This window comes from Larus michahellis, chromosome 2 (genome assembly GCF_964199755.1).
Source record: "Larus michahellis chromosome 2, bLarMic1.1, whole genome shotgun sequence".
NCBI classification, from domain to species: domain Eukaryota; kingdom Metazoa; phylum Chordata; class Aves; order Charadriiformes; family Laridae; genus Larus; species Larus michahellis.
The window spans coordinates 102,334,361-102,350,250 of record NC_133897.1 but is presented as its reverse complement, the minus strand read 5'-3'; the positions used below and the strand labels follow the sequence as shown (position 1 = coordinate 102,350,250).

General features: G+C 38.3%; 1 protein-coding gene across 1 annotated transcript in view; it reads right to left on the bottom strand.

The window, feature by feature from the left end:
• The window catches only part of GABBR2 (gamma-aminobutyric acid type B receptor subunit 2), a 491,654-nt gene that overhangs the window by 137,810 nt on the left and 337,954 nt on the right, over positions 1-15,890 (bottom strand). Inside the window, exon 13 of the mRNA XM_074576421.1 lies at positions 1,607-1,729. Coding sequence (XP_074432522.1) covers positions 1,607-1,729 — 123 coding nt within the window. The remainder of the gene's footprint in view (positions 1-1,606; positions 1,730-15,890) is intronic.

Sequence of the window (15,890 nt, the reverse complement as noted above, 5' to 3'; positions counted from 1 at the left end):
CCCATGCTGTAGATAGCACCGAACATGGAAGAAGCACACTAAGTTTTCAGTGGTATACATTACAAGACCAAACAATATACGCTGATAAGTTCAGATAGAAACTGCAATCGTTTAAAACTGCAGTAAACATTACTTTTCAAATGTATGGTATTTATGGCTTGATAACTTCACAGTTACTGCTGCTGTCTACAGAAATTTCACCCAAGTGATTCTGCCAAGACCAGGTATCAGGATCTTTAGTTACGGCTTCCCTCTGATCAAGGAAAAAAGTAAAAGTCCTTCTAAGTCATTCACCCACAGCACTGAAATGAGCATTATTTCAATGGGATTTTGTGACTACTCATCATATTATGTTTGGTTTTACATGAGCAGTGAAACAGCTAACAACACTGACAATTGAAATATCAGTTGTGAAGCAGTTGGAATGAAATGAAGTAAACAAGGCTATCGACAAGCTGCTATTGTTCCAAGCTCTACAAACAGAGTTGAAGTGTCTGCACAAGACAAATGGCAGATACATTACCCATTTTTTATTGACAACTGTGATAACTGAGGAGTCTCTTAAAAAAAAACTTCAAACTCTAGGGAACGACTGAGAGGTATCTTTTCAGATGCTAAAATGATTTCTTGAAAGGCATCCTTTGCAGTTTAGGAGGCATCGTTCTAAGATATCTTCTACAAATTATATTCAAATAAAAAGTAAAATCTTCTTCTAAAGAAATTTCAGAGCTACACCGCAAAGTATGAACCAAGTAAAAACAATGGAATAAGATATCATATCTTTTGCAAACGTTAACATCAGAATAGAAAACTACCGTTCTTTCTCTTACTGATTGCCAGGTATTGGAGAATAGAACAGCACTTCTAAATTGTCCTCATATAATCTAGTTTTCAGATATCACCAGTTTCCATGTTGCAGGTAATAAACTCTCAAACACTGCTAATCTGCATACAGATAGAATTATTTTTTTTCCAAGTTCTGCATTGTTGCTGCCATGTTTCTTGCTGTCAGTTTGTCAAGAAAGCTCTGCTTCTAGAAACCTACCAGATGCTGGAAAATTTGTACAGGGGGCATTAAGCTACTACGACCTCTACCAAAACCTCTAGCATGACCTTTCTGGGAATGACATTAAAATAGGAACAATCAGTATGTGTGTATGCACGTGCTGTTACTGAAAATAAATATATCAGTACGTAACATAATTCCTGAACAGCTCCACAAAGAATGCAGTCTAAGCAGTGACCTCTCCCGCACTTATCTTGAATAAGCTCTTACTGAAATCTGCTAATGGGTTCTGATAATGTATTATTTATTGCAACAGACTCTGATAGAGAGTCTTAGCAGAGGACTCTCCTGTGTTTACAACACCGTCATCTAAAATCTCTTACAAGTGACAGAAACGTGGCACCTTCAACTACAGATACAATTTCTTTTGGTTGCAGTTATTTCATTTCTATTTGCTTTTAAAAAAGAGAACCCTTCTTCCTCCCAAATACAGAGTTTGACCTGGTTTCATATAACTTAGTGCATCTTTCGCTTGATCTTACAGAAAGCTGTAGATACTGATACGCAACCATAAAGTATTACTTGGGCTTGAGGACATACCTCCATGTTATACTTTTCCACTGTCCTTCTCAAAGGATCCACAACCTGCCAGCAAATCAGGATGCAAAGATCAATCAGTAGCATCCCTCCAACTATCACCAGTAGCTTCTGGTCTTTAATGATCTGGAGAGACAAAAAAAAAAAGGAAAAAAAAAAAAGGGAGATTCCCATGAGCCATAGATAGACCCCTGTGCAGCTTTATTCCTATATAGGGAGAAAAACACACGTCGCTAATGAAAAGGTTTTTTAACAATGAATGAAGAAAAGTTTCAGAAGTATCAAAAGACAATAGCAAGAAGACAGAAATTATTTTAGTTTGTTTCATGGTTATTAGAAGTATCTAAAGTGCATTCTGATTTCTAAAAAGAAATTGTGAGGACTCTTAAATATTAGTATTGAAGTCCAGGTTTAATATTAACTCCTGGAAACTGAAAAAAGTTGTATATTCTAGAGCGCCACAATTGTGTTTATGTATGCAAATGTGGAAAAGTGTTCATTACATCTCTTAGAGTAGCAGGAGTTGAGAACGAATTTAGTTTTCACTAAGATTAACAGTGTTCACTTTTTCATAACCTTCTCAGATGTGGAAAACACACTTGCAAAGTATTAAAAGATAAGTTCAATTTTGAGGTTTCATGTGTGTGTTTAACATTTGCCTCTATTACCCAGGGAGCAGAAAGGCATCATGTATTTTTTCTATATTACAAAGCTTACAGGCTTTTATACACATGCAACTTAAAACATGTTTTCAATTTTGCATGGAATTTAGGTTCAAAAAAGAAAAAAAAAAGAGTTGCTAATAAAAATAACAAGCCAAACCATGTATTACAGTCTTGTATAGCTGCATGCAATCACTATATTATTTCTACTGTTATACACATAGCAACACAGAAAAAATACACTGCACGTAAATTATTTCAGTTGCAAAGTTGTAAGCATGTTCAAATATCAGACTTAAACTAACTTTATTTCAGTCCTCTTATGTCTTTGTTCATGTTTTTTAGAATATATCCTTCTACTACTAATGAATACTCATCCAATATTCAAAAGATATTGCCAAATTGTTTTAACATGGACAAACCCACATATTTTTCCCTAGTTTTTGTTCTCAGAAAGAGTTGGTTTAATCCAAATGAAATATTCAAAAATATTAAGCCTGAGTGGCTTAATAAAGTCGCGATTATTTCAGTTCAATTTGATAAACTCGTTAGGATTTTGAAAATGCATTACAAAGCCAGAAGTGTCAGCTAATCTTAATGCAGGCGAGGCTGGTATTCCTGCCTAGAATAAATTGTATTTGCATTGAATTCCTATCAAGCTTAAGGAAATGATAAAAATGAATACAATTTGAAATAATGTAAAAGGAACGCTAGAAAGTTTGTTTTTCTTATTATTTAGTGAGATACATTCTTTATTTTGAAAGTTTCTGCAATATTGTGCACCAGTCTGTTAATCTGCTAATTTATTTCATAAATCATTTGGAGTAAACTAAGTGTAAAACAAAGGCTAGCAATCAGAATGACTAAAAAGACTTGATGCATTATTTTCACACCCTGAAAGAAGTTATTTAAATCCATGTAGCTACTGTCATAATAAAGAACCAGAAAATGATGCTTTCCACGTGTCTGCGTAAGTAATAAAGCAGTATGTCCATCTCATCAGAGAGAGCACAGGCATGCCTAGAGTGGGAAGGTGAAGTCAAAGCTGAAAAAGGACTGTTAACCACTGAGGTTACCCTTCTGTAGGAAAAGCCCATGCGCTTTTTAACCTCTTATCTAACGCTTCTAGGCAGGACTTGCGGGAAACGTACCTAGTGCTGCTCCTAGTATGAGTGGAGACATAGGAGAGAGAACCGTGGGGAGTCAAGTCCAAAGAGAATTTGGATTTAGATTAAATTTAGACACCTCAACCCAAATTTCTTTTTCTCCCTCTTACATTGCTCGGTAATTTGTTTCATTGTCATATTTTAGTTGTTTTTTCTTTTTAATTGATGGGGTTTATTTTACTGAAGTTGGCTGTTTAACCATTATGTGTCTAGCCTCTCTCAGTGGCCAGTGGGCAGAGACGGGAGCCTTTAAAGGACAATTCATCCCACCTATCTTGGGTATAATGTAGGATTAGAGAAATTAATCTTCTGAAACGTGTCCCTCCCTTCCTCACTGCTCGCCCCTCCCCTCCCCCCCCCCCCGCAACAGGGTGTGAAGACAATTAACTTCAGCTAAAAAGATGCATTTGAGAAAATGAAAGCTACATGAAAAGAATCTGCCAGAAATTATTCCCTCTGCTGTACTGAACCATAAAGGTTCCTTGTAAAAAAAACCCAAAACATCAGTAATGATGCCTGCTCTTTCTAAGGAAAATAGTGGAACATTTTACCCAGGACAGGTAAAACATGAGACAATTATCCCACTGTCTTCCAAATTTATACGGACTATATTGATACTGAAAGTAATGTTGCATCAGATGCAGATTTACCAACACCTGGCAATATTATTCGAACTGGTACAGCAATGACAAAAGCAAGAGAGTGAAAGGATATTATTAAAAGCACTGATAATACTGATAACCCACTCACTAACAGGGTCAAAAGAAATCTCATATTAATGCATCCTATTCAGGGTCACATTGCTGACCGCCCTTCCTTGCTGTTGTGCATCTTTCACTTGTACCTGACCTTGCACTACTGCAGGTCAAAATCCCTATTTTAGTTTGCATGTAACAGGTAATTATTAGCAAAAAAGAGAAGCAGAAATCCAGCAAACAGCGGAGCTCCTCCATGGATGCCTCTTGGAGCATTTTCTCCTGCGTTACACTGTGGATGGCCCTTTTCTGGACAGCAGGGGACGAGGTGCGTAACAGCAGCTGTCACTGGCAGCAGGTATTATTCATCCCTCACTTCTGCCAGACAGCCAGGAGGAAGGCAGGCAAACGAAAGCCCGTAAGATAACCCGAGGAAGGGATCTGCGCCACTGTAATGTGCTCTGTAAGGCCTAACGCTGTGTGCAGGGTGAGGGGGCTGAAAGCAGGGCTCCTGAAGCTGCCCCACGCACCCGTCGCGACCCTGCTCTGTCCTTGGCAAAACCATCGCGGTAATGCTGCTCTGAAGAGCGACTCTTCACCGAAACACTAGCTTTTCGGACCAAGCCGTTGAGGTTCAATTATTTTTCACTTCTGCCAGTGATTAGCAGTTTGTCCTAACATAAATTTACTCTGAGAAATGCCGCTGGTATGCCACTAGCAGCAATTCCAAAAGGCTTGCTGATCTCCCACCCCCTCCACCCTCAGGAGGCCCAGTTTTCCCCCTCCCCAGCCATCACTGCCACCCACCAGCACTCCTTCAGTTCAGTACATTCACTCCTTGGGAAACACCAGATGCACTGAAGGAGTCTTGACTCAGATCTTGTGAATCCAACAATTTCTCCGCCTGACAAAAGAAAGTCATGAGCAACTGAGGCTCCTTACAATCAAATATATCACTCTTCTTTCAGTGGAAGGTTCTTATTTTTTCCCTTTTTCATCCTCCTTCCAGCATACAGTAAATCAGCCTTGGGAGAAATGCATGGTAGCTAATAAAATCCTTTTTTGCGAGTGCTCCTGACTCCTTGCTGAAGCCAAGCTCTCATACAGCAGCATCTGTGAGTAATATTTTCTACCATCTGTGATTGGATAGGTGAATCTGTCTCATCCTGGCAGATCTGCCCACTGTTATAAATGCCATTGCTACCAGTCTGGACTATATATCTGGATAGGAAGCTATCTGTCCTCGAAACAAATTCACTCAGAACAGACACCGGTAGGCCATTTTCTCCTCAGCAACATTGCTGTATGAGCAAATCAAAATTTTTCTGAAAACCTGTGACCATGAAGACAAGTTCAAGAGCAAAGTCCTTACCTTCCATGGACCTTGCGGCCTGATCACAGGAGATATGAAATCTGTCTAAATCTCTGGGATGAAGTTTCAGCTCAGGAAACTCTCAGGGATTTTCTAGAACTATCACAGGCTGTACTACCTGCCACAGCAACTTCCACTGTCCGTTTGGTTAATATTTCGCAGACCTTTTGTGGGGCTTTTTTTCATTTGCTTTCTAAAGCACATCCATTGTGCCCTGCAGGACCCTTTCCTCAACCAGTTTATGGGATCACCTGGCAATTTGGCAAAAAAACGCAAGTAAACATTGCTTTTTGCAGTTAAGGCCAAGGCAAACTTTTTGTTATTTCTTACCTTATTAGAAACCCACTCTGCAATTGTACATGATATGGACCTTAAAGCCAAACTCTGTTCTAAACCAAGAACAAAGAGTCTTATCTATGAAGACCTGCCCTCTTCTCCAGGATGCAACATTAGCCTTGTACTCTCTGAGTTCCATGAACAGCTTTCCAGCATGGATTGAATAGTTCATTTTCTCCCGTCTTTTTTGCAGAGTTACTTTCTTTGTTACTAGGAACTTCACCTCCCTTCCTCAGAATAAAATTTTCTTTAAATTTAAAGGAAAATCGATTAGCTAAATCTTGGTGTTGTTTGTTTGTTTTTATTTATTTATTTATTTATTTTTATTAATTGAATTCATAGAAGCATAGCAAGGCTGCGAGCATTTTTGTATCTGTTTATAGGTTTTGAGATAAATATATATTTTCTTTTTCCTTGAAAATGCAGATTCTTTCTGTTTAAGAAGGCAATTCTGGCTTCTCTCATGTAGATCAATCCTTTCTAGTCTAGCTGACAGATCTATCCTTTGCCTTCTGGCACTAGCTGGATAAACACTTAATGCTATTCAATAACTTTATTTTTTTTTTAGATGTCCCTTCCCCAGACTCCTGGGATAGAATCTGTAGAGAGAAAACCTCTTTAAAGGATGCCTCTGTGAAGCTCCCTAGACCTTGTTCCATAAATGAAAAGCACTGACAGCAATTACCGAAGCCCTCAGAAATCTGAAACCCGAAGTTCCTCTCCCTGGTACATACGGAAATCATGCTGATAGGAGTCCTCCCTCTGAACTAGAGCGGAAAGAGAAAAAATAACAGAGTTTGTGGGGAAAAAAATTATAAAGCCTGCAAGGCTGGAAAAAGGGACCATATAACTACTCCTAAACTTGCGTTCAGGATATTCTCTCTATTGCCCTTTCATTTCTCCCAGTATGATTAACTGGGAAACACCTTAGGGTTGCTCCCCTATGTTTGGTGGGCCAGCACAGGTGGGATGGTGCCATGAGCTTGGTGATGCAGAGGCAGTGGTAGGTAGGTGAACTTCACCATACGTGGGACAAGGGAGATATCTATCTTTGAGTTATTAAAGCCATTAATATTTTAGAGGACTATTCCGTAATACATTCTTAATTTCTATTGTGTAATGGAATGAGAAAAAAGGACTATTGAAAACACATTATGCACTTGCTCCCAATAACTCCACAATGTCTTTTCAACAGTTATTATGAGTATTTCCTATAATAGCTTCTATGATTAGTATTGGGAAAACTTTTCACGCTGCAATGACATTAGTTTTAATGAGTGAATGCTAACATTTTAGAAAGCATATTTTTCAGTAGCAAGCTTTTTTTGATCAGTAACTCACAGTAAAAAGCTAAGCTTAAGACATTCTAGTCTCTTAGAGGGTCTTTGATTAACTTGATGAAAGATTTGTATGTCTAATTATAAATTTAAAAATAAACTTGTTTTCTGTGAGGATCTGCTGTGACCCCTGCAGTCTGAGAACCTGATGATTTTTGCGGCTTTCAAGGATAATGGAGGGTGTGGTACTACTGATAATAATAGACAATTGGATATGACCAAAAAGTTTGGGTTTGAGAACTAAATAGCTACAGTCGCTAGCCTGCTAATGCACACATTTCTAGAACGGGTCTTCCTTGCTGACTCATGCTCAGAATAATTGAGAGCATCTTTGGGCAGACTCACCCTCTCAATAACTGCATTGCAAATGTGGATGCGTTGACTCTATGCCTTGCTGCCAGGAGAAGCTATCCATTTAGAGAACACCTTTCCCCTTTTCCAATGCATATAAAAGACAGGTGGAACATCCTAGGGGGATGCTCCCTACGGGGAGCAGAAGACAGAAATTTTACAGAGGTTAGAGAAGGGTAGGGATTCAGTGAAAGCTTAAAGAAATAAAATTCCTCCTCTTTGAAAGCCTGACCCTCAATCATGGCTACAATGCACTGGAGAATCGGAGAGATGGTTGTTTACTAACATTGCTAATTCAACCTTAGAGAACACACAAAGCGATGTAACGTGGCTAGTTTCACAAAACCCTCTTGAAAGGACAAAAATGAAAAACACTGTAGTCTTAAAAACCAAAACGTCACTAAAGAAATCAGACTTGACAGCATTAGAACCAACCATTCTTGCTATACAATGTTTTGGGGAACAGCCTTGGAAAATGGACCTTAGCATCGTGTTAACTTCTGCACTCTTCTACATGTAAAGCTCGGTATGCTGCCTTGAGCTGCATATCCCATCAACAAAATAAGCCAAATTCACCTTTGAGAGAAATGCGTCTGCCGAACCCAAGACTGCATAGGCCATAAGTGCGGAGGAATTTCTACCAGGGATGTGAATTTTCATCTGCAGCGCAAAAAGGGATCCCAATCTTTAGGAAAAAAGCGCACAAAGGATTTGAATGGTCTGGAAGAAATGTTCTGATTTTGTTTGAGATAACATTAAATACCTAGACTTTAATATTTTCTTTAATGAACAGTTCTGTGGGAAAGCATACTACATCGTTACCAAATAGCTGAGGACATCAATGCACTTGATTACATTTACAATCCAATTTCAAGCTATTCAGGAATAAATTGCCTCATACTGTATAGCGACATGTTCTTTATTTCTCTGTCATCCATTAGTCTCATAACACATAGAAATTATGGTTGTAGCACCGATTATGAGCAGTTACGTTTCACAGAGTTTTCATTGTTTTCGTTGCTACTGAGGTTTAGCCGTATCAAACTGTACCATGCAGAAATTTACATACATAAATTACTTCAAAAGCAGATTTTTCTCCTAGATGTACAGTTCATTAGCTCAACTTCTTCCTGTGACAGGAGCTTGAGATTTAGCTCCCCGATCCATATTTATATGAATGTAAATTTTAGAAATGTGATTCCTATTGTTCCCTGGCTGGCATTTTGGCTGATCAGCTCTTATGAAAAACAGGATGCTTATTTTACATCTAAATATGGATTCTAGGATTACACTGACTATTTTCGAAGCTTTGGACTTAAAATTTATAGTTATAGCTACCTGGGGAAAAAAGAGTAATAAAATAATTTGGTTTCCACTTATATTGCTTTAGGAAGTACTATATCTGTATATTAATAACCCATGAAGCTATACCTGAATAATTTACACTGCACTGTAAGTAGCACGGATTACTTGGTCCAGTGGTAAATATTCATAATGAAAAAAAAAAAAAAACAAATCCCCAACATAAGCAAATTTCAAACTGCTGTCTTCTTTTTTACTCTCAAAGACTGAACAATAACACTGAACGTTTCTTTAGGTATCCATATGCTGGTTCGTTTTCAGCAGATGGTCCCTAATAGATTGTTGTACTGTTGATATGGTTACCCAAAGCAAAATTTTGGACCTTCTTTTCAGACTCATGATGTCTCACGTATACTTAGTAAAAATACATGCGTATCCTAGGGGAAATCCAGCATATAGCTTTATATTATACGCATAAAAAGCTCTAGCTAGATTGAAAAAAATGTCCTGGAAAAGTATAAACATTTACGGTCTGAAAACTGACCTGGAAAAATATTTATAGCATTAGTTACAGAAATAAATTATTAGGTAATACGATCTACATTTATGCTAATACAGAAAGAACTATGTCTGCAAAGGCGTTTAAGTGAGTAAATAAGATGTGGGCTGTGAGGTTCTGACCTAAACCCTCTGTCAATATAATCCGGAAAACTTTGCTTTGTCTATTTTTAAATTATTAACATAATGAGCATATTTTTTTAAACCTCTTTAGGACCCCTGTGAGAAAGTTTATAGATTGTAATAAATTCTAAATTCCACAGGTGATTCGAAAAACCTATTGAAAAGTTTATAGCTAGAGATTACACTCATCCTACAAAGTTTCTCGCAGAGCTTTTCAAATGGGGGATGGGGATAGCAATAAAGAGAGGCAAGTTACGAGGAGAAGGCAGCAGTGCATAAGCTCGTAAGCGTGTGAGCGTGTGGCCTCCAGCTGCTTTTTTCTCTCTGGTTTTTTTTTTTTTTTTTTTTTTTTTTTTTGTCTCCAGGGTCACTCTGTGCAGGTGCAGGTACAGACAGCTTCCCTGCAGCTGGTGCCCGGGGGTGAGAGCACGCAGCCAGCCGCTGCCCACCCCCGCTGGAGGGGTCAGGACCGGGGGGTTCTCAGAGCAACCCACGTGCCCCGCTCCCCAGAAGGCGCGTGGATGGTCTCTTACCCCTTCTGGTCTTCCACGCGTCTCAGTTTATGGACCGTTAATTATGCAAATTAGGGGGGTGGGTTGGCCAAATTTGTGTTAAAAAATGAAGTGGGAAGGCAACAAGCTATAAAGTTTGAGAATTCCTGCTCTGCTTCACTCACGTAATAAATGTGCCTCTCAAAAACAAGTGCTATCCTCCTCTGAAAACTACGCTCAGAGAGAGTTCTAAAGCATAACAAATAATTTTGGCAATAAATTGTTTATCTCCATGCTGGCACTTAACTGCCTATACATGAGACCACCTTTCTCAAAACTCCTACTGCCTTTTTCATTATGTGGTTTGTTTTTTTTTCCGTTTTAAGTGAAAAAGATTACAACAGAAAACTTCCTCTTTTTCTTATACAGTCCTACTGCACCCCCAGAGCAGACGCACTGTGTCTGCTCCGTGAGACTGGCACCCTGCAGAAAACTAAGGCTGCACTGGTGTCTTAATAATGCACATGGGGGAACAAATGTACTCTGTAGAGATCTCAGCAAGCTGTAGGTTTTCAATGATTGACTTTTTAGCCACAACATAAGCCTTTTAACATTTTCATGAGCCCATTCTTTTTAAAGAAAATGAAAAGAAAGAGAATTCAATTATAGATAGAGCTGCATGCATCAGCGGAAAGAACCTTTAGATCTTTGCACACCTCATCAGCTTGAGCTAAAAGAGTAACTAGCAGCTATCATGAGCCGTACAACAGCATAACTGGAAGATAAGGTACATATTTTGCCTGTAGGTTTTACAGATACGTAGTAATAGAAAAAAGAACAGTGAAACTCTAAATTCCTCTGTTCAGTTTTTATGCTCTGCCCACACTTCTGTGCAACCATTCCAGCCAGTCCTAATTTCAACTTTTTCTTGCCTCTTACTACATTTCCATTCCTATGTTCCTTTCCCAGTCTATGTTCCTACTTTTCAGGCCTGCCATCCTGCATCTAAATTTCAATCTGAATCCAATTTTAAACAAGACCTAGTCCCTCAACTGGAGTTTGCCACTTGAATCCCAAACTTGGGCTCTAGGTTCCACTGTACTCAGCTTTCTTGACCACTTCTTACAGCCCCACCCACTTCATTCAGCTCTTTGCTGGTTCTCAATCTTATTTTAACTCTCTGGGCATTCTTATCCAAATTCTCCCGATCTGTAATCCAAATCTTTTCCCTATTCTTTTTATCCGGACAGGATCCGGTTCCCTCCAAAGCCCTGGTGTCTAACTTGATCTCTCATTCTCAGCCTCCTCCCTGTTCCCTACCCCTTGTCCCCACAGCTCTCTTGCAGTGCCAGCCTCCCTTCCCCATGCTAGTGTCAACAAAGCAGGCTGCACCATCTCCCACCCGTCGTTGCCACACATGAAGACCACAGCTCTCTTCAGAAATCTTTTAAGGACTTAGTAGGCTGAATATAAGAGAGTAAGTTTTCCAGACTGCAGTCTGACAGGCATAGCTAAGCCAAGTTGGACTTGTAAGTCATTTCTCACTCTTGTGGTTGGTTGCAGCTTTCTAACCCTGGGATAGTACCAATATATTTTCTCAATACTTGTTAAGCTCTCTAACCCTTTCCTGTCTGTGAGAACGTTACGATCATATAGTAAATGTAAGAACAGAGAAAAGCTTATGAAATGTCATCAATAAGTAGAATAACGTTGGCAAAACTATAGAAGCACAAGTCTTAAGAAAAGATGCTGTTATACATCCCTTGTGCAATTATATTCTGAGTTTACCTTGTGACAACATTGTCAGTATAAAGAAATATGCCACCAGAAGTCTACAGTGGTAGTAATAACTGAGTACACGGAACACTGAGTTTCATTGAAAACTGAACCTAAAACATCCCTCCTGTGATGTCACAGATAAAGGATTAAATATGAACAGAGCTAGAATCTACTATGTTAAGGGTGGGACAAGCTTATCATAGCAATGTTAACCACGTATTGTACTTTCAAATATGAACTGCAACAAGCAACGTTGTGACCCAGATCATCATGCTTTATTGTATTCACCAAGCGTCAAACACTTGTCTTTGTAGGAGCAGAATTTGTAAAGCTCATGGAGGCTTTAAAAAACACCGCTTTGAATTTGTTACTATTGTGGTACTTGCCAGAAGTGAATGGTCTTTATTTGGCATACTGGAGTTGTGCAGGAGCAGCCACTATGCAGGACTGCTTTAATGCCCCCTAAAACCTAAGACAGCACAGTTCCCGTCTAAAAAGACAGCTTCAAAACCTTCTAAATTTTACCAGAAGGGCTGTCTTCTTCAAAAGGTTCTGCTACCTAAAGCTTCCCCAGGTCACCACGTGTTTTCCTGCCATGATATTCTCCTCTGCCTCCTCTTACCCACTGCTGGTCCTCCTCTGCTGGCGAGGGAAACGTAAAAGTAGTCCCCACCTCTCACTGAGCAGAAGATAGTCTACTGTCCAAACCAACAGAAAGGGGACTTAGAAAAAACAGTATTGCACCTCAATTATAAACATTACAGCTATTTTTAATACTAACTTTATTCTACTTTGCATTATCTCTTCTAACCTCTTTAAAACTCAAAAATTATTTATTCCCCCCTACTGATTTTGTCATTTCCATTTGACAAAAATTGATTCCCTTGCACCCCTCTGTTTCAGATCCAGATAAATTAATACATTTTTAATTTGTTTCCTTTGAGCCCTAGCAAGATCAAAGATGGTAACAGAGCTGTGGGAATCTTGCAAAATTTCTCAGTTAGCAGCCTGATAGCAAAAAGAGTGTATTCTGAATGTTATTGTTTTGTTTTGTTTTGTTTTTTCCAATAACAAAGAAGTGGAGGTCTAAACGGGTATAAACAAGATTTTTGAGAGATTTATAAACAGAAGTTAACACAAATCTTAACCCATTAATTCAAAACACCTTAAATCGCTTAGTTCCACTCTCCACTGCACTAAAATAGAACTATCGTGTGTTATTATTTAAAATTCTGTATGTTTTCACACAATGACAGAGAAATCCACTAATCTCTTCACAAAGCCATGTTGTACACTTAAGGTAAGTGTCCAGTAAGAGTTTGGAAGCAAGCTTGCCCGATCTGACAAAGATAAATAGATTCACTCATATTCTTCTCTCCTTACTTAATACCTACTTCTCTGAAATGAATGAACCAATATTTTCAAAATATTGAGAGATTCTTCCACTTTGCAAAAAGAATAAATAAATCACTGTTCGAAAAACTTTCCTGATGAAAATATTCAGGATGCCAGGCAAATGGGATATACCTAAATATCAGCTTTCACTGGCATACTTATATGCAGGTGGAAACTGAAGCGATCATAAATGAATAGGATCCACGGTATTTGAATCATTTTGGAACTCTATAGTCCTTGTATTGAAATGCCAGTCTACTCTGTCATGGCACAGCTAATTGAAAAAACTGTGTTTTTTCATGCAGCACTACCTTTGTTTTTTTGTCAGTTTAGATATTATTTGTGAACATTTGTATTGTCTATGCTTCCAGAGATACAAAATGCTTTGCCTCTAAACTACATTTACTGAAAATGGAAATGTCCTGCTTGTAAGGCATCAGTAAAGAATGCCATGTTTTTGAGTCAACTCTTAAAAGCAGTATTATCTATCCTGGCAAGTCAAAGAAAGAAAATGTATGATTAGTAAACATTTATCATGGATTGCGAACTTGTTTTGCATTAAGAAAACTGTTGTCTTTTATGATTCATGCTTGTGTTCTGGAGTGGGGTGTCCAAATAAAGCAAACCAAGATAATTCTGTGGAACAACCATTCTTTAAAGTTTACAGAACAAAATGCACTATTTACTTAATGCCAAAATACTGAAAAGGGTGCCCTAATAGCCTTGATGTTTCTGGTATCGCTCAAAGCAAAGCACCTCATGGGTTAGCATCCAGATGTCTGAAAGTTTATCTCCCGTACACTTGCCAGTGTCTTTTTAACTGTTCTTAAACCACTTTTAACATCCAGCTGTGATTACAATTTGCAATTGTTGATTGGCCTGTTGAAGAACAGGCACTATACAGAATTTGAAGATTATGTTTAATTAACAAACAGTTAAATTTAATATTGAGTAGCAACTTGAATCTCTAAAATGATCTAGTTGAAGATGTTCCTGCTCAGGGGGACTAGATGACTTTTAACCCAACCATTTCCAACCCAAACTATTCTATGATTCTATAATTCTAAGAAAATGAAATGCTTTCTAAAAAACAATAAAGCAAATACTTCGTGACAGTCCAATGAAGAACTTGTTCATTCCTTTTTGGAGTACCGTGTATTATAGAAATGATAAAATTCTCAGGATAATAAGGGTTATTAAGTAAATGGTTTTATGTACTACGTTGGCACTATCTTGTGTAACTTCACTATTTACAAAGATTTGTACTAATTTAGCTGAAAACATATTTGCAATATAAAATTCCATTCTTCAAGAAGGTAACATACTGGCTCAGCTTTGGTTAAAAATCTTTAATACAGGAAGTGTAAGATCCTTGAAAAATATACTGGACTCTCACAGCATAAACTGATCTATTACGGTGGGCTCTGCACAGGTGTAGAAAGGGTGGTCTCCACTTCCCTCCATACAGAGTATCCCATTTCTGGTACAGAAATTTCATGTAATTTTAGTTAGTTTTAAGGTGCTTTTTACTTACTTTTCATTATTTTTTACATTGAATGATATTTGGGATTTAATTAACAAACTTTTAAGCAAACCTGACACGACTGAATAGCAGAGGGAAGGACTAGGCAGCTGTGTTTTTAAGACGCCAGAGTGCTAGCTCCAGATCCAGTACGGCATGTACTTCCTTAATAACCTGAGACATAAATCCTCTCAGAAACTGAGTTAACTCTCTCTCTGTCTACCTAAAGCCCAAAAATTTTTAGGGAAAGGTGTTATCTTCTGGTGACAGCAACTCCCTACGTGTTGAGATTGCAAAAAAAATAACACAGTAGTAACAAAAAATTAATACTACAGCTCTTCCAGGACCACACACAGAAGGAAAAATAGAGAAATCTGACAAGGGAATAGTGTTCTACTTATTTTGGGTGTAAATGACTCTTACAACTTATTAGAATAAAACTATTCAGCTGCTTGTAGGAACTGCATTTGGCACTACTTCTCACTCTGCAATAATATTAATTCTATTTCTCTGTTTCATGCACATTTCTCTTAATGTTTTTTCCATCAAAATTATTTCTATTCACTAGTTTTCACATTTTTCAATAAAACCATCCGATTAAAAGCACTCCATCTGCAAAAAGAAGCTCCGTGGGAAAAATATCAAATGAACAATATAAGCATGAAGCGTTGTATGACTGCTAAGCTGAACCTAATTGTTTACAGAAAACGTTCTGTACCAAAAATGCCAGAGATGACTTCTGTGGTTCAATTCTGATCAGTCTTGGGGTAAAATTACGCAATTTCAATCAAAATTAGAAAGCTGCACAAGCAGCACTCTCTCTTGTCTCCTCCTACCAACCCATCAGAAACTTGTGTGTAATACCTGTATCCCAAACAGACATATATACAGACAACATTCCATAAGAGCTGTGAATCTACCAGAAGGAAACCTCTGGATGCTGAAACAACATACTAAATAAGAGTGAGGATCCAAATTTGCTTTGACAGGTTACAGCCATCTCCACTGTCCACCTCTCGTTATAAAGAGTGAAGGGCTGATGCTTGACTCCAACTCTCAGGGACCAAAAAAAGAGACCAAGAAAGCCCCGATATCAAACCATTCAGGATCTTTGAATGTGGCACACAAACAGAGTCAGCTCAAGTATGGCTATCCAGGAAAGGTAGCAAAACAGCTAGGAAATTATATTAACAGAGCA